General features: G+C 34.9%; 1 protein-coding gene across 2 annotated transcripts; it reads left to right on the top strand.

Moving 5' to 3' along the window:
- The first annotated feature begins 13,118 nt into the window (after nt 1–13,118).
- On the top strand, nt 13,119–21,251 carry LOC110615726 (chaperone protein dnaJ 16). 2 transcript variants are annotated; one of them, XM_021757776.2, is made up of 12 exons: nt 13,119–13,690; nt 15,054–15,177; nt 15,412–15,494; nt 15,588–15,699; nt 15,781–15,885; nt 17,338–17,388; nt 18,300–18,386; nt 18,506–18,614; nt 18,717–18,829; nt 18,946–18,999; nt 20,486–20,706; nt 20,804–21,251. In XM_021757776.2, exons 1-11 carry the CDS (start codon nt 13,554–13,556, stop codon nt 20,699–20,701), a joined length of 1,191 nt encoding a protein of 396 aa, XP_021613468.1. In that variant the 5' UTR covers nt 13,119–13,553; the 3' UTR covers nt 20,702–20,706; nt 20,804–21,251. The 2 variants fall into 2 exon arrangements, with proteins under 2 accessions (XP_021613468.1, XP_021613464.1); XM_021757772.2 differs by having other exon boundaries at nt 13,132–13,690; nt 18,717–18,865.
- Nucleotides 21,252–23,549: the final 2,298 nt, after the last annotated feature.

Below are 23,549 nucleotides of genomic sequence, written 5' to 3'. Positions count from 1 at the left end.
ATAGACAGAAGAAATTTGTTGACGGAAAAAAAATATAAAAATATTTTAATAAATTTTTAAAATTATAATAACTGAGTTATTAATAATAATAATACTTAGATTAAATAGGAAACCTCCCATATATGTATCAAGTTAAAATTTTTAAATAAAACTAAATAAAATAGTTTATAAATGACATGTTTTTTATTGAAACAAGTTTTACAATTTTATATTTAAAGTTGTATATTTTTTTTATGTTTATAAAAAAATTATATTTTATTAATTTAACAAATTTTATAAAATTATTATAAAAATATATATTATTTTATATGAATGTATGAAATATATATATATTTGACATAATATATTTTCATTTTTAATGTCAAGGCATAAAATTATCCTATTCCAATCTTTATTTTAGGAATAGGATATTGATAAAGACATAGCACATGATTGATGAATGAAATAGATGTAGTTTATCTTTTTCTTTTCATTTATTTTTTTTTCTTATAAACTCTCTGAATAATTGTATTCCTATTTTTTTTTGCAAAGAAAGGTGAAATATATTGTTTATTAAAGAAAGAAACCATGGTTCTTCATGACCATGGTAATGCCCCATCTAATGCCAAGTTCTCAGTGCACTTCATGGCAAATCTGATTAATTTTTTTCTTGCATAATCGTATTTGTAGAAATAATATAATGTTTTTTGGTGATTAAATTTTTCATGAAAAGCTTATTAAGCATAACTATGCTAACAAACTAATTCTTTGGGAAAGTGTGTCATTACACAAATAGTAAATAAACTAAAAGTTTGACATGATTATGATTATGATATGAGTATTTAAATACTAGAAATAGATAGCCGCTTTTAATTTTGGCTTAGAGTATATTAATACTTTTTCCAATATTTAAGTTGCATACTCGAAGGAATAATATTTACAGGTGGCATAAATCAGAGATAAGTAATAGAAAAAATCTCAGTTTCTAATGAAGTTAAAATAAATAAATAAATAAATAAATAAATATAAAGACAAATAAATTTATACGAGTCAAAGTAAAATGAATCAACTAAAATTAACTTCCATGCAATGAAATTTAACCTGGTGAAGTAGTGCAGCAAGCTGCAACAGCTTGCTGCACTTGCAATGCATCTTGCTGCACTGCACAGCAAGTTAGCTGTGCACATGCAGCTAAGTGATGTACTTGCTGTGCAGCTAGCTTGCTGCATTTGCAGTGCATCTGGCTACACTGCACAGCAAGTCGTGTACTTGCTGCAACACATTAAAATTTTATATGATTATTAACTCGAGTGTTTGTGCAACTAGATGATTTTACATTGCAACATACAAAATTATTGTCTAATTTGTTAAAACCCAACTTCTAAGTATCTTAGCTAAAAGAACTACATTAACTTGCATGTATTAATGCAAGTTCTCATAGTCAGAATAGATGTCCAAATTTTCAGCATATAATCCACAAGTCCTATCCTATCCAACACCTCAAAGATCAAGGTACTCAAATAGCATTCAAGAGTGCCAACCAAAACTAAACTCGTACTCTCTCTCCCACACACACGTGTGCTCATACTCGCACAATCTCTCTCTCCCACACTGGAGGCCACATTTGATGATTGTTCAAATATCACAAACTTTCAATAAAAACTATCACATGAATAAAATAATCTTATCTAAACAGTGTAGCAAGTACAATATGCAGAATTGCACTTGCTGCACAGTTGGGAAGGAGTGTATTGCTGCAGAATTCCAGTATAAGTTCAGCATGTGATGGCGTCGAAACTACCAAAAATAAATTCCTGCTTTAAAATAAAATTTGTGATAATGGAAAGCAGGGTCGATCCCACTGATTAAATGGATTAATTCTATTGAATGAAATAAAATAAAATAAAATAAAATAAAATGCGGGGTTTTGAATATAGAGGAATAAATAAAATCAATTTAAAATAAGAAACAATTTAAATTTAAAAGAGAGAATCAAGATGAGACACATTCAGTTAAAGAAATAATTTTAGTTTCAGTTTTTATGGGTTGATCACATATATAAAATAATATCAATTTAATTAATAAACCAGTTATAGATATCGAAGACGCTTCAGGTATCCAATCTTTTCTTAATTTTAAACTAGTTAAGAGTTAACCCTAACTCTTGGACAACCGTAGGATCCAATTATTGAAAAGGACCTGATTCTAACTAACAAACGCGAGACACTTGGTTCATTTAAGTTAGATTATATTATTCCTTAGGAAGGCCTTACGCAACCTAATTTACTACCTATTTCAGTTTAGTTAAACAATTACGGATTTGACTAACCTGAATAGCAGTCTACCATTCTATCAATTGAGCAATGGCGCCTTAATGCAACAACCCACAGAATGATATTAAGCAATAAATACAGGAATAATATAAATACCAATAACCGAGAAAACTATAAAATCACATAAATCTCACAACCCATTTAACTGAACTTTTAATTATCCTTTAACCGAAAAGAGAAATTTAGCCACACATGTTCATGGCTAAAAATAGGAGATAAAAATAAGATGAGCCCCCAGATACATCAGAATGCCCCTTTTTATAGTGCTCAAAGTCCTAACCCAAATACAAGTATCTAAAATCAAAATTGAGTACAGTTTGACAGATAAGAGTTATCTGTTTGGTTTTTAGTTTTGAGGCTGGCTTTGTTTGTCAAGTATGTTTGTGCTCATAACGCAATCCATAACACAGCTCATCTAGAGTATCCTCTTATAAATTTGATTGTGGCCACCTTTTATCTCTATTTCAAATTGGATTTTTCTTGTTATCCTCCAATCCTACCAAGATAACGAAATTTAAATAAATCAATCTGTTTTAAATGAAATCAAACTCAATATCTAGATAATTTGTAATATTAAAGTTGCATAATTATGCATGTTATCAGCATGCTATTACAATAAGAAGGCTCCATTTCCTCAGTTGGTACGGTTATTGAAAAATTCCAGAACAAACTTTTACATTTCTCCAATGTCTAGTCAATTAATAGCTTTGAACAACAACAGTTGCTGAATCTCTAAGACTAGATGGTGACTCCTACCTACCCTTTCCGCCGTTATTTCTTTAAGATAAAAGCTTTACCATTAATTACATAAACAGCTTAACCCTAGACCTCTTTTTTATTCCACTTACAACCTCGAGATTATGTTTTCATAATTAAATGAAGGCTTTATGAAATGTTTGAAGTTCTCTGTGTGATGCATGATCTCTCCGTCGTGAAGTTAGAAAGTATTTTTCTCAACATTAGTTTCAAATGGTCATAAAAATAGAAAAGCTTTTCACCCCAATGGGTAATAATGCAAATGAGAGGTTGATTTCATATTCTTAATCTTTACTCTTGGTATCCTAAGGATACAATCTTAAACTCTTTCTTTCTTCCATAGCATATCCTTTACAGGAAAAGTCTTCCCTTTAACCAAAGTGGCTAGAGATTCCATTTTCTCTAGAATTTCTTGGGCTTTTATGCAGTAACAATGTGACCAGTTCTCTCATTAGTAAACAATCACTCTTGTTCCATTTTCCTCTCTTTTTTCTTCTTTTCATAATTAGGTAGAACTAAAAATAGACAAATGGGGCATTATAGAGATTGATGATAACTTTTGTGCATTTCTTGATCAAAGAAATTTTGAAGATGACTTCTTCAAGTTTCTGTGCTTGGTGATTTCATGACTATTACTTGGAATCCTTGTGCATTCCCTCTCTTCTGTCACGACTCCACTTCTCTTAATGGAAAATGATTGACTCTAATTCTGTATGCACTTCCTCTTCATCAGAATTAAGTTGTTCTGCACGCACTTCATGGAAAAGCTGATTAATTTTTTTTCTGATGAAGAGGAAGTGCATAATCCTCTTAATGGAAAAGGATTGACTCCAGTTCTTTATGCACTTCCTCTTTATCAGAATTAAGCTGTTCTGCAAGCACTTCACGGAAAAACTGATTAATTTTAGTTTTCTGGTAAAGAGAAAGTGCATAATCCTCTTAATGGAAAATGATTGACCGGTGCACTTCATGGAAAGGCCGATTATTTTTTTTTTCTAATAAAATCGTATTTATAGAAATAATACAAGGTTTGTCTGTGATTAAATTTTTTACGAAAAGCTTACTAAATTCTTTATGGTCATAGCAATGGCCATTGTATGCTTCATTTTCATTGGTTGCACTTAAAAGCCAATATGAGATACGCATGCCCTGGGGCAAAATTTTTTGTCGCTGGCCCACCCATTAATATTAAACTCATTGATTCTTGCTCATATAGAAGATGAACACATAGGCCACCAGAACTCCACTAACAAAAGGATGAAATCCATTATAATATGAATGGAGACACAGAGATACTTCTGAACACTGTGGCATGGAGGTTAACATGATGTCAACATTTTAGATCAGGAACTCAGGATCAGTTATGTAATACATTTTAGCTTAGGAACTCAGATCAGTTATGTAACATGGATTTGATTAAATAAAAAAATGTACAAAGAATATTATTAATATATAAATTTATAAAAGCTCAACATACAAATACAAAATTATACATGGGTCACTCAATAATAATATAAAAATAATTATATAGTTATAAATTTAAAAATAAAATAAAACATTTTGGACTTGAACTTAATAATTTTTTTATATAACAATAATTAAGGTGTCTACTTTTCTTTTTTTTGTACAGAATCAATAGTTCAGTTATATTTTAATACTACTTTTGTTGTTTTCTGACTTTGTGAATTGTTCATTAATTCTTCAATAATCCACCATCTACTTCCTATTATTATTAATCTATAATTTACTAATTATTTTTTATGATCTAATATTCAGAAAATAGGATTTTACAATGGATTTTTTAAACTTGGTATGAGAGGAGGGTGTTCCTCTCCTTTTATTCATTTTCTTTACCCGTCAGTGACGTGTAACAGTCTCATGACTATTGGACCACCTGTCTCTGCCATACGGATACAGACGTACGAGAATATCAGATCTCTGATCCATGCGTAATGGCCATTTAATTTCCCCGGTACGCATGCGGATGGACCCACTAGGCAAATGGACTGGCCACCTTTTCTCCTCCGGACTGGGCTGGAAGATGAGATTAGGACTGGAAGATGAGATTAGGACTGGAGCCCAGGGGGGTCTGATCTTAGGGCCGAAAGGACTGGGCCGACCCGATTGAGAGGCTTTAGAGGGAGTCCAGTCTTCAGGCCGAGCGGACTGAACGTAGTTCATGTGAGAGGCTTAAGAGCCTTCAAGTAATGGGCTGTCATCATGGGCCAGGCCTCAGACCGGAGTGGTGAAATTCAACGGTCATCAATTGCCCCTTTACCTTCTCATCAGTTATTGTACAACTGATGAGGGGGTAAATATCGAGAATCGTAATGACCGCGCCACCCAAGGACAGTTTTTATCAGAACTCCTCTTCGTCTCATTGCTGTTTCAAATTTTCAAATTCTCTCTGTCTTCTCAGAACTTTTGCTTTCCTCTGTTCTCTGTGCGCTTTGCCTGCTCTATCCTTCTGATCTACCCGCTCTTCAGGTACGCTCTTCATTCTTCCATGGAAGGCCCAAAACTCCCCAATGTCTTTGATCTCGAGTCTAGTATTACCCCTTCTACCTTGACAAATTTCTTTTCTCGGAAGTATTTGGACACCCCCCTTTATCACATTCGAGCTCCTTACCGGAATGAGAGGATTGTTCTTCCCGATCCTCCTCTTTTCGGCTTGATAGATCCCCAGAAAAATTTCAGTCTAGTCTTTTTCGTTAAACAACTAGACTTCGGTCTAACTTTCTCCTTTACTCCTTTCTTCATCGAGGTCTTTCAGTACTTCGAGATAACCCCCCGGATGTTGTCTCCCAATTCCATCTTGTTCATGTGTTCCTTCGAATCTATCTGCTTGAGCTGGGGGTTAACGCCCACGGCGCGTCTGTTCGTAACCTTCTTCCGTCTTGTTAGAGCAAGCCAGTGCTTCTACTACTTTGCCCCTCGCGGTGGGTTGTCTATTTTCACGGGTTATAAGGATTCCATAAAAGGCTGGGTAGAGGGATTTGTGGTGGTGGAGTTGAAGGACTCCGGTCTGTCCTGGGAGGTGGAACTCTCCTGGGATGATATCCCTCTGGGTTGCAACGACTTGCCCCAACTGAGTCTCTCCGAGCAGGTCGGATACCTTCGACTGACTTCTATTGAAAAGAAGTATGACGTCGAAAAGTGTATGTTTGTGTTCAGTCTTCAGGACTGCCGGGCTGCGGGTATTTCCCCTTGTTTTAATTGCTTGGTTCCTTCCCTCTTGATTTTTCTTATGTGCTTTTTCTAACTTGTGTTGACTTTGTGTTTTTGCAGCTTCCCAAGTAGACATGGACAAAATTAAGGCTCCCAAGAACTTCACCCTATCTCGGGAGAGCATGAACGCTGCATTAGACGCCCTCCGAGCCGGGCGATCTGTGTCGAAAGCCACTCAGGAGGTGGCCCAAGTCATCTCCTCCAGGTCGGCACGCCGATCCATTCACCTGCCCCCGCTTCTTCCCGAGCTCCCAAGCCGAGCTCTCGAGGTGTCAGGACCTCCAGACCCTCCAGCCGTAGCAGGTCGAGCTCGGCTCCTCAGTCTTCCCAGGCCCCGAAATCTCAACAAGTCTTTGCTGTGAGGACGGAGGAGGCTTCTAGGGTTACTGACAGGTCGGTCGAAGATCCTGGGGACGTGAGGACAGATGCCACCACATCTTTGGAGGGTGTCCCTGAATAAACGTTTGAGGTCTCTCCTGCTGGAGGCAGGGCTCCTGAAGGCGGGCTGGAAATCATCCCTGCGGGTGAGGGGGTCCAGGGAGTTGCTACTGAGGGCACTCCTATCATCGAGGGCACCCTTACGGAGGGAGCTGAGTCTAGGCCGGTTGGGGACATTCCTACGGGTGCTGCTGAGCAGACTGAGGGCAAACGTCCTCTCCCCTCTGATGCTCCTGTCCCAGCTCCCAAGAGGTCTCAGGCCTCCAGGCGTCCGACCCCCGCTCTACCTCCGCTCGAGAAGGAAAAGACTCCGGTGGTGCCCCTGCTTTTTGCCCCTGATAATGACATCTTGAACGCAGAGGACATCACCCATCAGTCTCCAGCGAGCGTGATCGTGGAAATTCTCCGGGAGCGCATGTTTGGCGGGGTGACCGAGGCTTCAGACCCTCGCTTACTTGCTCTCACTAGCCTTTTGGCCAGCTCTACTCGAGAGCAGGTAGCGTTCCAGTCTCGGACCCAGGGGGAACTCGGGGATACAATCAGAGAGATGCTACTGATGGTAAGTTGTCCTTTTTGATTTTCGCTCATATTTTGGTTCTCCTTGTTTCCTTGTTCTGACGGTTTTCTCTTTTTGCTAGGTGATGGGCCTCTTCATGGATGTGGATGCTCGTGACCACTCTCTCCTGGAGTCTGTAGATCGCCGGATTGAGGAGGCATGCCTGGAGGAGAACTTGTCTACCACCAGTGACGCCAGGGGCAATCTTGCAGTGGCCCACGAGCATTCGAAGTCCTTGCAGGCAGAGTTATCTTATGCGCAGGAAGCCCTCAAAAGGGCCGATGGGAGGGCAATTGCAGCCGAGATTCGTCGAGATGAAGTATTGGAGCAGCTGTCCTCCTTAGAGGAGATTCGGCGGGAAAGGGACGAAGCGGTGAGCCAAAAGGATGAAGTCTGGCATCAATGCAAGGCCTTAAAGGCAGATCTCGAGGCAGCCCAGGCTCGCTATGAGGCTATGTTGGCCCAAAGAGAGGAATCCTTGGCTAGGGTCGTGGTGCTCGAGCAGGAGCTGAGTAAAAGCGCCGATAATGTCAAAGACTTGACCTTGGCAGTAGAAACAGTAAAGCTTCAAAATTAATATCTCAGCCAGGAGGTCGAGGCTCTTAAAAAGAGATGCTCTGCCCTGCTCGAGGATGCCAAGCATGCCAAGGATAGAGTCCAGTTGGAGTGTGAGGAGCGCTTGAGGGAGTATAAGGAGTCAGCAGAGCTAAAAAGGGAGATTGAATAGGCCTGTGAAGCTCATCTCCAAACTTATAAGGACTCTTCTGAGCTAAAGGCCAAGATAGCTGAGGCCTGCGAGGGGCGACTTGCGGAATACAAATCCTCTGACGAGATAAAGACTGCCATATGGCACAAGGGCTTCCGTATGTTCGTCTTTGGTTTCAATCGAGGCTTGAGGGAAGCCAGGTATGCCCCTTCCACCCCGCTAGCTGAACTCTGAGCTGCTGAGGTAGACTCTGATGGTGAGGAGGTGCATTGCCGGGAGGATGACAGACCCTTGCCCAAAGGAGTTCCTCACACTGCAACTAGGTCTCCTGAAGAAGATGCCGAGTTGAGGGAGGAAGATGGGCCTGAGGGGAGCGATGCCAGACCTCGAGGAGAAGATGCTGGGTTCCAAGGAGGGAAAATTGTACCTTTTGTAGGTAGGAGTGTAGATAATGATGCTCCCAAGAATGTAAGTCTCTTAAGGACAATTTTTCCTCCAGCAGTTGTAGATGACTAGGTTGTAATATATTTTTCTTTTTAATGAAATCCAATTTTTATTCGTGTTTATATTTGAGATATTTCCACTTTTATTTATTTTTCTGGCCTTATCAAATTACTTAATCTATTAAGGGCCTAATTTGTTTAATTCGTCAATATATTAAGGGCTAAGCCTTTGAGTTATATGCTTATTCAACGATTTCCCAAAGGGATCTGCCATACTGGGTTGACCAGTTTAGTTGTCAATTTTCTTGCCCTTGTGCTAATCAGGGCTGGGACTTAACAAATTGATTGAACCTCTAACTTATCAATAATGCAAGCTCGGACATATAATTTTCGTATAACCAAAATAGGTAAGGTAATGTACCTTCTTATAACGATGAATCTGTTTTCCTGGACTCGCTTTATGTCTTGTGTTGAGTGGTACTGAGTCTGTGATGTTTTTTCGTCAGCTCATGCTTTTGGCTTGCCCCTTGGGCTAGAGGAAATTTGTAATATTCAGTTTGCCCTTGAGCTTCCTGAGGTCGGCTCTCTTTCTTGCTTGGTTTTTCGAGTTCCAATTTGCGTGTCTTAGGTCAGGCACCTTTGGCCTCTGTGGTTTTTACCATTTGTGGTGTCGGGGTCGCTTTGGGGCGCCCGGTCACCCATCTCACTGAGGTCTTGTGCAAGATTCGAGCTTTGTGGCCTTACTGTCGCTTCGTCTTCTCAGTCGGTTTTATGGTGCCGGGGGCACTTGGGGAGCCCGGTCACCTACCTCACTGAGGTCTTGCGCAAGATTCAGGCATTGTGGCCTTACTGTCGCTTCGTCGTCTCAGCCAATTTTGTGGTGCCGGGAGCACTTGGGGAGCCCGGTCACCTACCTCACTGAGGTCTTGTGCAAGATTCAGACACTGTGACCTTATTGTCGCTTCGTCATCTCAGCCGATTTGTGGTGCCGGGGGCACTTGGGGAGTCCGGTCACCTACCTCACTGAGGTCTTGCGCAAGATTCAGGCACTGTGGCCTTACTGTCGCTTCGTCATCTCAGCAGGTTTGTGGTGCCGGGAGCACTTGGGGATCCCGGTCACCTACCTCACTGAGGTCTTGCGCAAGATTCAGGCACTGTGGCCTTACTGTCGCTTCGTCATCTCAGCCGGTTTATGGTGCCGGGAGCACTTGGGGAGCCCGGTCACCTACCTCACTGAGGTCTTGCGCAAAATTCAGGCACTGTGGCCTTACTGTCGCTTCGTCATCTCAGCCGGTTTGTGGTGCCGGGAGCACTTGGAGAGTCCGGTCACCTACCTCACTGAGGTCTTGCGCAAGATTCAGGCACTGTGGCCTTACTGTCGCTTCGTCATCTCAGCCGGTTTGTGGTGCCGGGGGCACTTGGGGAGCCTGGTCACGTACCTCACTGAGGTCTTGTGCCTTTGTGCCTGTTTTATTTTTCTTTTCTGTTTCTTTCAAGGGAAGCAATGTAAGTTATGGCAAATAACAATTTTAACGATAATATCGTTTACTTTATTCCCATGCTTTAAAATGCAATCAATCTTTTTATATTTGATAACATCTTAGGGGAAGTACCTTTTCAAATCCAAGGGTTATCCCGAAGTACTGGAAGACCTCGATGAAGAAAGGAGTAAAGGGGAAAGTTAGACCGAAGTCTCATTGTTTAACGAAAAAGACTAGACTGAGATTTTTCTGGGGATCTATCAAGCCGGAAGGAGGAGGATCGGGAAGAACAATCCTCTCATTCCGGTAAGGAGCTCGAATGTGATAAAGGGGGGTGTCCAAATACTTCTGAGAAAAGAAATTTATTAAGGTAGAAGGAGTAATACTAGACTCGAGATCAAAGACATCGGGGAGTTTTGGACCTTCCATGGAAGAATGAAGAGCGTACCTGAAGAGCGGGTAGATCAAAAGGACAGAGCAGGCGAAGCGCACAAAGAACAGAGGAAAACAAAAGTTCTGAGAAGACAGAGAGAATTTGAAAATTTGAACAGCAATGAGACGAAGAGATGTTTTGATGAAAACTGTCATTGGGCGGCGCGGTCATTACAATTCTCTATATTTACCTCCTCATCAGTCGTACAATAACTGATGAGAAGGTAAATGGGCAATTGATGACCGCTAGATTTTACCACCCCGGTCTGAGACCTGGCCCATGATGACAGCCCATTACTTGAAGGCTCTTAAGCCTCCCACATGAACCAGGTTCAGCCCGCTCGGCCTGAAGACCGGACTCCCTCTAAAACCTCTCAATCGGGTCGATCCAGTCCTTTCGGCCCTAAGATCAGACCTCCCCTGGGCTCCAGTCCTAATTTCATCTTTCAGCTCAGTCCGGAGGAGAAAAGGTGGCCAGCCCATTCTCTTAGTGGGTCCATCCGCATGCGTGCTAGGGGGAATTAAATGGCCATTACGCATGGAGCAGAGATCTGATATTCTCGTACGTCCGTATCCGTATGGTAGAGACAAGTGGCCCAATAGTCATGAGACTGTTACACGTCACTGACGAGTAAAGAAAAGGAATAAAAGGAGAGGAACACTCTCCTCTCAGACCAAGTTTAAAAAAACCATTGTAAAACCCTATTTTCTGAATATTATACCATCAATTTTGATTTAACTATATATTTATTTAATAAAAGATAAAAATTAAAAAATTTTTAAAAATATATTTATTTGATTAAATAATATGCAAGTAAACTGTACCTCATTTTGATTAATTTCTGGCAAATCATCTTGGAAGTAAAACGCTGAGTCAAAGAGTGCCATCATTACATGCACTCTGTAACTACTGCTAGAGGGGTTTGAGATTTCCTTGGCAAAGTTTCAATTTGGGGTAATTTGAAAAAGGAGGAGGGGCGATTTTATTTCAAGAACTGACAATGAAAAAGAGCTATCTATTTCTGTTTCAAGGATGGAAAATGGAAGAGAATTGTTTCAAGTTATTATGTACGGGCTACAAAAAGGTTATATCATCCTATTGCAGTTTATTAGATTAATTTTTATCAAAAATAATCGAATCAAATTGGTTTATTTAAAATTTTTATTTTAATTCAACATATTAAAATAAAAATTAAATTAAATTTATTTATTTTATTTTTTGATTTAATTCAGGAATTGCTGAACGATATATGTATATTTCGAGTTTAGGCAAGAATAGCTAATTTTAAGAGTAATACAAGTGTAAAAGTAGAAATCGCATCATTTTCTTGAAATTTTAACAAAATTAAAAATAAAAAATAAAACTTTGTTACGATTATCTATTATATTAATTAAATTTTAATTAAATTTATATTTTATCAATTTTTTTAATACATTATAATTGTTAGTATAATTTAGACAATGCGCCTAATTGACATTATATTTGAAGTTCCATCGCTTTATTGAAAAATTTAGAAAAAAAAATTGTAAAAAAAAATTTAGAAAAAATATTTTATTATTTTGATATTTTTAAAATTAAATAATATTAAATTTTATTTTAAATTAATTGTTTATTTATAATTAATATATTTAATAAATTATTTTTTAGTATAGTTTTAAAAGTAATGTTAAATAATAATTATTTTTAACAAACTTAAAAACAGTTAGCAGAAAATAATTTTATGTGAAATGAGATTGAGATAAATTGTTATTTTAAATTTTTTAATAAAATTTTTAAAAATAAATAATAATATAAAAGTAATTTTTAATTATTTTTATTAGTAAATGAGTGATTTGATAATTTTATTAGTATTTAATAACATCAGTGACATGAATTTGTGTTTAGTCTAATATTTAAATAATAAATTTTAATTAGTAAAAAAAATTAAATTATAATAAAAGTAAACAATAATAATGTTTTCGTTTTATAATTTTTATTTATTTATTTTTTTTAAAAAATAATAATATATAAATTAACCATTATAATTTTATTTTATTTTATTTTAAGAATTTTTTTAAAATATCTTTTAATATTTAATAGAATTTAATATATATAAGAGATATATAAAATTATTAATAAAAAATTATATTTTTAATATATAAAAAAATAAATAAAAATCATAAAATAAAAAAAGTAAATTTTTTAATAATTAATGGTATAAATAATGATAAAATGCATTTAAAATAACATTAAAAATTATTATTTAATTAATAAAAAATAATATAATGTAATTCTAATAAACTTAAAAATATAATATTTTTTATTATCTCATATTTACTTATTTATATTTTAAGGTTACTATATCCTGAATTTAGATAAGAATAACTAATTTTTTTATTTAAAATAAAAAATTTTAATTTAATTTAATTTTTTAATAATTTTATTATTTAAAATAAAAAAATTTATTTTTTAATTTATAAATTTTTATTTTTAAATAAAATAAAGTATATATAATTTTATAAAAAATTATTTAAATTATTTTTTTTAAAACAAATCATATTAAACAGACTAAAATATAGTAGAAGAGTAGAAATCAAATCATTTTCTTTTTTTTTTTTTTTTTAATATGCAAGAATCTTATATTAGATGGCTGTGTCACAACCCTAATTATTTAGGGTCAATTCAATATTATTGCCGACCGAGTTAGCGGTGGCAGACAACTGCCTTTCATGACTAACTGAAAGGATTATTAACAGTTAACGAAGCCACAAGGGCAAAAAAGGCACCTCGTGCACTGTCAACACCTCAAGTTTCAGAAGAATCATATCAACGCTCAGACCCCGCGTGTACGGTACGCACCCTCGCTATCGAAAAAGCTATCCCTTTTTCAAATTTTTGAAGAAGACTACAAAACAACAAAATTTTACACCGAATTTGCCCTCCAGTTTCTCCTTAATTTGTCTCTATCTCCATTCTCTCTCATCCTCCAGCTCTGGAGGTCCAATGGACATGGAGTCTTTCTCTCTGTAGGGTTTCTCTGCGCTTTTGACTTTCTCATTCAAATCAACACTTTCCTGGGAAAGTCTAGGGATTTGAAAGGGGTTTTGAGAATTATTTTTTTGGGGGCCCTGAGAACGTAAGGTTTTGTTGAGGTTATACCTTTTTTAAGGGAAAAAAGGAACAAAATTATTTGAATTGAAAATTTACCGTTTGATTTGGAAATGCCGGCTCGCCGGTCGAGGCCGGAGAAGCATGATGAGGCAAAGCAGCTCAGGCGGGACCCTTACGAGGTCCTTGGCGTCTCCAGGAACTCCACCGACCAGGAAATCAAGAGCGCGTACCGTAAAATGGCTCTCAAGTATGTCATTTTTAATGTCTTTTCTTTTTGCTGAACATTTTTCTTATTTGTTCACTATTTTAGGTGTTTTTGGAGTTTCCTTTTTTGAAGGGTTCTTTTTGTTTTTTTAAATTGATTTGTTGAAAGTTTGTAATTGAATGGATCGGTGTTGGAAATGAATTGGATTATTCGTTTGCAATATAGAAATTGGATGTTCCATCGAGATGAAGAGCTATTATAAACTTTAGAGGAAGAAAAAGTTGTTGATTTTACAAAATTGGTAACTTAATAGCTCTTCTTCACTCTCGAACTGCCGATATAAGTGGTGGTAAGAGATTGAGAGTTAAAATTTTAGCTCCATTTCAATCATTTGAGTTTCTTGCTTCACCTAGATGCCGCAAGACAGAATTAACACTTATTGGGATTTGGTAGTTTGTACTAAATGTGGAAATTGGAAAATAATGTCTGCTAACTTTATTTAGAAGGGAGCAAAGGATTCCTGATGTAGGGCCTGTGAGGGTTGTGGAGGACTAGTTGGAGAGTATAGGACGAGTTAGTGATGTGGTGCTCTTTAGAGAAACTTAGCAATGCTAACAATGGGCATATCTGCCAAATGTTTTTATGAGATTTTTAAATTCAGGAGTATGAGTATTGTGAAATCTATGCACAGTTTATAAGGGACTGCAAATAGAGAAGGGGTAATACAATTGGTCACTTGCTACAGAAATGAATAGATTTATCAAAAATTTCAGTGTCTAATTTAACTGAATATGGTATGCTTGGAAGACTAAATATAGAATGTGAATGGAGAGGTTAATTTTTACATAATGAAATGTGTGGGGAAACGAGGGCCACAATCAGAATTTATGGTTGCATTTAGATAAGGTTGGTTGATAAGTCCCATTGGATGAGCTTGTCACATGATGTGTCAAACGGCAAAGCAAAACCCATGCAACTTCTACTAAAGCACGGGGAAGTGAAACTGTGAAAGGAAAATGGTTGTATCAAGAGTACAGATTATATATTACATGCTTTAATAGCTTAGATTATCACAATTTCTGTTAGTGAGTGGTAGATTGTGATGTGGGGCTTTAAAATCGTCAACCTAGGATGATCCTTCTTTTTAATACCTCATCAAATACCTAATGTAGTGACACTGTGGGGTGTCAATGTGACCATATATCACTAGCACTTATAATATATTGGGGTTCGTAGGTTCAAATGTCATGCTTAGTTGGACCTTGTATTGGTTCAGACAATGTGATGGATCTTGTGTCAAGTATTTTAGATCTTTATATGTTTTGTTTCCTTTCTCCTCTTAATGTTTTCCCTTTTGCTTAACTGGGTCCTAGTGTTTTTAAATGCTAATTATATACGATTTCAGATACCATCCTGACAAGAATGCAAATGATCCTGAAGCAGCTGATATGTTTAAAGAAGTTACATTTTCCTATAATATCTTATCCGACTCAGATAAACGACGCCAATATGACTCAGCTGGTTTTGAGGTGAGGTATTAAGGCAGATAATTAACACATATAACTCTGATGATATAAAGGACATTTATGTTCTTTCTGGAACTACATGGTTTATAGCTTCTGGTTCCAGGTTACAGAGAGTGACATACTAATTGCTTATAGCATTTATTAGTTTTTGGTATACTTCACATGATTTACTTTGTTGTATGTTTCATTTAACATTTTATTCTTAAGCATGATCTTATTGCTGTTTTCACTTAGCAGGCTGTTGAATCTGAAAGTCAAGAATTGGAGCTAGACCTTTCAAGCTTGGGCACTGTGAACACAATGTTTGCAGCACTTTTTAGGTATACTAATATGAATTTATGACTTTCATTCATTGACTGAATCCTCTCTCCATATTTGTTGATTTCTGAGGTTCACTGTTCTTCACATAATAGTAAACTTGGCGTGCCTATTAAGACCACTGTATCAGCTACTGTCTTGGAGGAGGCACTTAATGGCGTGGTCTCTATTTGTCAACTTCCTCTGGGGCAGCCTCTTTCTAGGAAGGTTAGGTATTTGAATTCTGAAACTTTTGTCAAAATTAACAACGTTTTAGGGCTTATTGGAAACTTTTGCATTTTTAAGCAGGTTGAAAAACAATGTGCTCACTTCTATTCTGTCACAATAACAGAAGAGGAAGCAATGGCTGGCTTTGTCTGTCGAGTACAATCCTCTGACAAAAGCAAGTTCAAGGTTTGCATGAATTAATTCATGAGCATTTGGTATGAGCATTTTATCAGAACTGCCTTCATAACTGAAGTTGGATATGCACAAAATTGATTTCCTACCTTTTCTTATGCCAATAGACAACCTTTTAGAGCAAGGGATCTATTTCTGAGGGTCTAAATATGCACAACTGAGGGATAGACTGCATTTTATAGTAATTTATAGTTCCTGAACATAATTTATCACTCTGTGCACCCTTGAATCTTGATTGAAACATTAGAGTAACTTAAGTGTCAGCTTATGATTCCAAGATGCGTAGACAACTCTGCTGATTTAGAATTCCAGATATGGCTTCAGAGAATTTGTTGACAAAGTTGTTAAGTTGTATGCTTGCTTTTACCATGGAGCTTTGTGGGCAAGTAAGAATTATTTTATTGGAAAGCTAGCACGGAACATATATGACTAAAAAAAATAATGTTTGTGATTTGAGGTCTGAAAATAAAATACATTTGACCAGGGAGCATAAAATTTATGTTTGGCTGCTTTGAAGTATTGTCTGCCTTATTCAAATTAAGACATGCAAAGAAAAGGTGTCTTTAAGGATTGTGTTTGTAGAATATCTTGATAAGTTAGAATTAGATGGTTGCAAACACCATCTAAAAGACTAAAACACAAAGAAGATAAAGCATATTGTTGGATGTAATAGTGAGCTGTGATGATAGGGTTTTAGTGGATTTGCGTTTTGAAGTGATGTCAAATGATACTGAGAATTTTCAATCAAAGTCCATTATTTCGCATCCCTCTATGAGTGGCTCATTTGTAGTAAGGCATTACATATATAAGCTTCACTGTAGGCAAAAGCAGTAATAATGGATTAATTTGGCCAACTCATATAATTTTGTGAAGGCTGGATTATGTATGATTGATTAGCAGGGGGGGAAGTTTGCGAAATTTCGCATTGTGATCCACTTTGCAGTATAATCACATGACATCTGGTAGTGCAAGGAAGTAACTGAGACTGCTGTAGCTTAGCCTGTCTTTGTAAAAGGGAAAAGAAGAGGAAGGTATAAAGCTTACTCATGTGATGCTTAAAGAATTAACATTTGTCTTGAGTTCATGGGCTCATGTTATATTGTGCTTGGTCATCTTGAGTGGTATTCTTTGGATGCATTGAAGGTTTACACTATTTTGCTTTTCTTTGCATCTAATGAGCATTTGCCATTATTTTATTCGTTATGAGGAAATACAACTTCATGGTAATACGGGATGTAACTTAGAATTCTATTGGACACCTTCTCAATTACTGATCCAGTCAAGTTTCAGATAGCCAAAAGATTTTTCTTCCATTTTCAAATGGTTTCTACTAGTTTTACAGTTGCTGAATACTTAACTGGTACTTTATTGACACTGGTTATACTTTTTTTCTTTTTCTATCCATGGGCAACAGCATAGTCTTACTGATTGATTTTCTTTCCACAGTTGTTGTATTTTGAACAGGAAGGAAATGGTGGACTGAACCTTTCTCTACAGGTACAAAGCTCTTCCTTGGTTTTAGATGTTACTTTTTGAACTCATAATCCCACGGTTCAAGTATTTTTATTTTATTCTACTACTAGATGGATCTTAATGAATGTCAGGGGTCCGTTCAAGTGTTATATCTGTACCATTAAATTGGAGATCTCCACGAAAGTGATGCAATTTTAGAAGAGTATCCTCTGGATGCATATACTTCTGATGGGCACTAAAGAGACTTTGAGTTTTCTCTTTTGTGAAGCGTCAATTTTCTAGATCGTCAATTGAAGATGCTTAATTCTTTGTCAAAATAGGCATTGCTGTCCAAAAGGTTAATTGTATGAACCTTCTGTCTGCCTTAGGTTTTTTGCATACTTTTTCTGATGGTTTTGGCCTAAGAATGAAGAAATATGTTTGTTCTTTCTGTCTCTCTTTGTTTGTCTCCATATTGACCGGGAATTCTCTTATATATACTTCTCTTGTATTCCAAAAAATGTGAAGGCCCAGTGTTGATTTGAATTAAAACTTGTTAATTTGTAATCATCGAATAAAACTCAATTTTTTTGTTGGTTATCCACTAAAAAAGTTGTGTTAACATTTCTTTTCTTGCTTCCCCAACTAGAATTTGCTTGTGGCTTTGTTTAAGGTCAAAATTTTCAATATGGTAAACCTGAAAATTTCTTTTGCTTGTTTGGATTGGTTCGCACGATGGAGCTGGGAACTTGGGACTTTACTTGATTATGGCCCAAAGGCTTATTTATACAGATGATCTCAAGAAAAAGACAAATCCCACAATATGAATAACAACAATATTAAGATTTTTCATTGAAGTGTAACACTTGTGCTTGTGATGACTCTAGACTTGTCCTGGGTGTCACAAAACATTCATTTTACAAATATTAACCTTTCTTCGTAATTTTTGGACGTAGGAGGACAGTGCCAAAACTGGAAAGGTTACATCTGCTGGAATGTATTTCCTTCGATTTCCTGTTTATCGGTTGGATCGGACAAACTTGGTGAGCTGGTGATACTGTAAAAGAATTGTGGTCATGTTTTCATATTTAGATTCTATTTTGCTCATTATTCTATGTTGCTCATTGTTCTCCATTTGGTTTTTGAATTGTTGTTGCTTCAGATTGCAGCGGTAAAGGATGCTGATGCTGCCTTCTTCAAGAAATTGGAAGGTTTTCAGCCATGTGAAATAACTGAACTGAAGCCTGGCTCACATATTTTTGCAGTCTATGGTTAGTTTCAGGTTTTATTGCTTTTTTTGGTTGCTATGATTCTTCATTATGTTTTTGGATGAAATTGACTGCAGTCTCCATATTCTCGTTCTTCTCTTCCAGGTGACAATTTTTTTAAGAGTGCAAGCTATTCGATAGAATTTCTCTGTGCTGCACCTTTTGTGGAAGAAAAGGAAAATCTCAGAGATGTGGAAGCTCAAATTCTTACAAAAAGGGTAGAGATCTCCAAGTTTGAAACTGAATACAGAGAGGTCTGCACTTAATTTGTGCAGTGTATATCCCTGTTATAGTCACCTTCATTTTTGCTAATATTTTCATGGAATGTTGACAGGTGTTGGCACAATTTACAGAAATGACAAGTAGATATACAAAAGAAATGCAAGAGGTGAGTTTGACCGGCGAAAGTTGGGTAATTTTTACTCAGTCACTCAAATTTGAGATTTATTTCATTTCCATCTCTCAACTTTAATTTTGTTTAAGACAACTCACTTTAACCTGGTATAGAGATTACCAAAATGAAAAATAATAATTTTATATATTCTCTCCAATATTTTCTATCTCTTTTTATTTTTTTTTCATTACTCTAATTTTTATGTTCAAGGAAATAAAAAATGAATTATTAATAAATTTACTTTATCCCAAATAAAAATTTATTAAATTAATTAATGTAAGTTGAACTTAAATAAAATTAATTTTGAGGTTTAGTTTGATTTTTCTCTAATTAATAAAGATTTGATGTTGATTAAAAAAAATTAAATATCCCAAAAATAAAAATATGAAATATTTCTCATAATGTGTGATAAAAAGAGTTCAATGATATATATGTTTAAAATACTTGATAATTAACGTTGAAAATGTAATCTTTCTTTATTCAAATTAGTAATAAAATTTTATAAAAATAGTAATTTTTAATTAATATTGAAGTAAAAAAAAATTATTTAAACTAAATTACTTTTGCAACTAAATAATAGTTTTCAAAAAATCTAGCATTATTTGTAAAATTTAACTTTTAGCAATGACAATTTTTATTTTTATCTAATATTTAATCATAAATTTTAAAGTTTTAAGTTTTATAATTGATTTTACTATTAATTAAGTTTTAAAAAAGAATCTTAACAAATTAGTTAATACAAGAACTCTTAATTCTAAATTCACATTCAAATAATCAAATTGAATAGCAAATATGTTATAAATGATTATAGAATTTAGTAATAAAAGTTTATTAAAAATAAAAAATAATCTTATCTTATAGGTAATTATCAATTAATTAAACATAAAGCATGTAAAAAAGGAAGAGAGAATAGATAAGAGGGTTGGTAACAAGAAAACCTGGTATAACAAGCTAGGGTTACTTTTTCCGAAATAAAATCAAAGTTAAGGTTACATTTGTTTCACGTAAAAATATTTTCAAGAAATTTTTTTTCATATTTTCTGTTATTTGGGACGCTCAAAAAATTTAGTTAATGGATAATATTTTTCTGATTAAAGAAAAAAATAAATTATTTTAAAGAAAATGACTTTTTTTTAAAAGAGATCCTTACTCCGAAAGACTTTTGTATATAAATTTATTAATAAATTTTATTTTTTAAATTAAAATTAAGTAATCAAAAATAAGTTATGTCGTTAAAAAATATTTTTATATTTTATACGGAAAATATTTTCTAAATATAAATTATTTTCGATAAACAAACGGAGTCTAAATAATTTTATTAAAACAAATTAAAGTTAGTGATGGAAATGAAACATACTTCAAAGTTGAGTAATTGTGAATAAAAATTACATACGAAAGTTGTATTTCTATGTGCTGTGGGAGCATTGAAGGTTAAGTGAATTGATCATCTCTGGTCTACAATCTTTTTAATTTTTTGCAGATAAATGAGCTTCTTAAACGAAGGAATGAAATTCATGCCACGTACACAACTGCTCCATCAACGAAGCGGAGTACAAGTAAGAGCAGGAATAAGAGCCCCTTCAGAGAGAGCAAAGATGGACAATTGAGAGATAAGAAACCTTCAATGAGGGATAGAGCTAAAAAAAAGAAATGGTTCAATATCCGCTTAAAAGTTGACAAGAGAAAGCCTTGCTAAGTATGGTAAGATGCAGGAATTTTATGCTCGTTGTGATTATATCTTCCTGACATTGCATATAGTTATTTTTTTTTTTAGTTTTACTGTTTTGTTATCATCTAGATGGTTGTGGGAAGCCGAGTCATATACACGGGACAACCCTATCATCTGTGCTCATTAATTTGTTCTGATGGTTTGATGCTCTGCAAGAAATTAAGAGGTTAAGCAATTCCTTGACCTAATTCTAAGTAATGATGAAGTGCAAATCATTGGTATTGCGGAAATGCTCCATGTCTTCACTTTTACAGGATGACGGCAATTCATTGCTATTGTAAAATTCCCCCTTTTTTCCCACTGTATCAGTCATTTCTGTTAGTTTTTTGCTCAGATTGTAAGCAAACGTATCTGTAAATTTGCACAACTTATTCATGCAGATCCTTTCATCAGCTAATGGGAGAACGAAAGAGTTGACATTTATGTAGACATGTTTTGCAACGTTCGAACTCTGGACAGTGATCTGTTTGATAGTTTGGCCACTTCTTTGCAATGCTGGAAGTGGCCATTTTCTTTCTTTTCCTTGCGGCATTGTTACTTAATAGTATTGATGTTTGATTTGCCATTTTCACAAAGCCCGTATTTTTAACCCTCTTAAGAATGAAATTCTATTGATTATAAAGTTTTACAATGGTAAAAACTATGTGATCTATCAAAGTATTTAGGCGCTGAGCATGCGATGATTGTCGTAAAAGCCAACTTTTTAAATTCTTTTTCAATAGATAAAATTCATAAATGATCATAAAACAGGCCAAATCTCAAAACAAAGCCAAATAAAAAAGGTCCAAAAAAGAATATAAGCATACAAACAAAGGAAGCCCAAGCAAATTGGAACAGTAAAACCCAAATGCTGCAACTCTACCGCCCCCTGCACTTGGTTTCATCGGTCGTTTGAGCTCAAAACAAGCCTAAGAGGCATATGAGTATCCTCGCTACAGTAGCCCTTAAGGCATAAAACACCCACTGAAAAACCAAAAGAAGAAAGAGATCTAAAGAGAACTCAGACATTGCAGCCACCAAAAAGAGAAGAAAAAGACATGCAACCATCGGGAAAAACTCTTAGTAAACACCCGAAGGCCAAAGAAATTTCAATCGGCTTAGATTTGACAGACGAAAGTGGCAGAGGGGTGTTCTTTGGTGATTCACTCGCGCCTTCTGAGGCATCCTCTATGAGTCTCCTTTCAACCAAACTTTGCCTGAAAAAGGTAGCAGAATAAGGCACAGGGGCCGATTATAGCGTCTCAAACACCTTTCCTTAATTTAGAGAGCGTTGTATGACAGAGCTCCTCAGCAAAAAGTCTTCAAAGTCAATGAGGCCACTGGATGAAAAGGAAAGTCTCGAAGATGATATGCAAGGTTCATTTTCTACTTTCGTTTCATGGAATTATGATGGTAGAAATAGAGCAAGGTGGTGGTAAAGCCGTAAAGTTATGCTTTTACGTATCAAACAAATAAAACCTATATACTTGGCAAGCCTGCTGTTGAATGATCCTAGTGCATTATGAAGTAAAAAAGTCTCCATTTCGAAGGTAGAAAATTTCATTTGTTGAAAAACGGCTAGGTCCAATTACAAGAACCTAATATTAAGATTCAAAGCAACTATAAAAAAATAATTAATTTAACTTTTCTTGACATATATACAATGATTAATAATATAATTAATCGTTTTTATATTAAAATTTAATGATCGTTATTCTCATTAAATACAAGAGCGTCGATCATTAAAATGTAAGTTTTTCTTTTACTAAATTCTATATAAATATGAAATATGACCTAATATCATTATAAATTAACGAGTAATATAAACTCACAATAAATATAATACCACTATAAATTAACAATACCACTATAAATTAACAAGCAATCTAAATTCACAATAAATATAAATTAAATTTTTTTTATCAAAAATATTTTGCTCTCAATTATTATTTTTAATAGTTTGATCCAAATGGATCAAAATAACATTTAAATATATTTTTCGATTGATTCAAAATGATACTAATTTAATTTAGATTTCATTTGCAAATGAAGATTAAAGTGAACTCTACAACTCTTTCCACTAAATTTCGCAATGTTCCCATTGCAATATTGTCGTGTTGAATTAAATTATAATTACTTACATCAAGATTGAATTTTTGAGGATTGTGATTCGCTAGTATTTCGAGCGATTTTTCGTTGTGATCTTATTGTATTGAATTGGATTACAATTGCTATACTAGAACTGAATTTTCGAGTATCATAGTTTGCTAATATCTCGAGTGACTCCATCTAATTCTGTACGGTTAGCCCTTTTTTGTAGGCCTACCAGTTTCGCATAATTTTATGATGCAAAGTGACTTTGATATCAATGGTAACAGTCTCAAATAACTATTAAATCTATTTTTTTAGTTGATACAAAATGATTAATTCAAATTATTTAGTAGTTTATTAACTTAATATATATTTAATTTAAATTTCATTCACAAACGATTTGGAATCCTTCCAAGTCTAAAGTGGGCTCCCATTATTAATACTTAATTATTTTTAATTAGGCGAATTTATCTAAAAAGATTCAATATTGGTGTGTATTTATATTTTAATTTTAATTTAATTGGTTCAATATTTAGATTTTGGTACAATTTTAATCAATTATATGACAATTTGAAAGTTTTGGCAGGCCAACATGTATTATTATTATTTTTTTATATAAACTAATAATCAAATTATTGAAAACATCTCAATATTTACATTATTTTACGTTTTAATTTTTTGGTTTAATTGGCATAATAGATATAATTTTAGTCAATTTTTAAAAATTAAAATATAAAAATTTAGA

This window comes from Manihot esculenta, chromosome 5 (assembly GCF_001659605.2).
Source record: "Manihot esculenta cultivar AM560-2 chromosome 5, M.esculenta_v8, whole genome shotgun sequence".
Taxonomy (NCBI): domain Eukaryota; kingdom Viridiplantae; phylum Streptophyta; class Magnoliopsida; order Malpighiales; family Euphorbiaceae; genus Manihot; species Manihot esculenta.
This window is presented reverse-complemented; position numbering and strand designations above follow the sequence as displayed.

Excerpts from the sequence above, each read along its gene's own strand:
- LOC110615726 (XM_021757772.2), top strand. The coding sequence starts at position 13,554 with ATGCCGGCTCGCCGGTCGAGGCCGGAGAAGCATGATGAGGCAAAGCAG. Across the intron at positions 15,886-17,337 it reads CTGACAAAAGCAAGTTCAAG|TTGTTGTATTTTGAACAGGA; the intron begins GTTTGCATGAAT and ends TTCTTTCCACAG. Across the intron at positions 17,389-18,299 it reads GACTGAACCTTTCTCTACAG|GAGGACAGTGCCAAAACTGG; the intron begins GTACAAAGCTCT and ends TTTTGGACGTAG.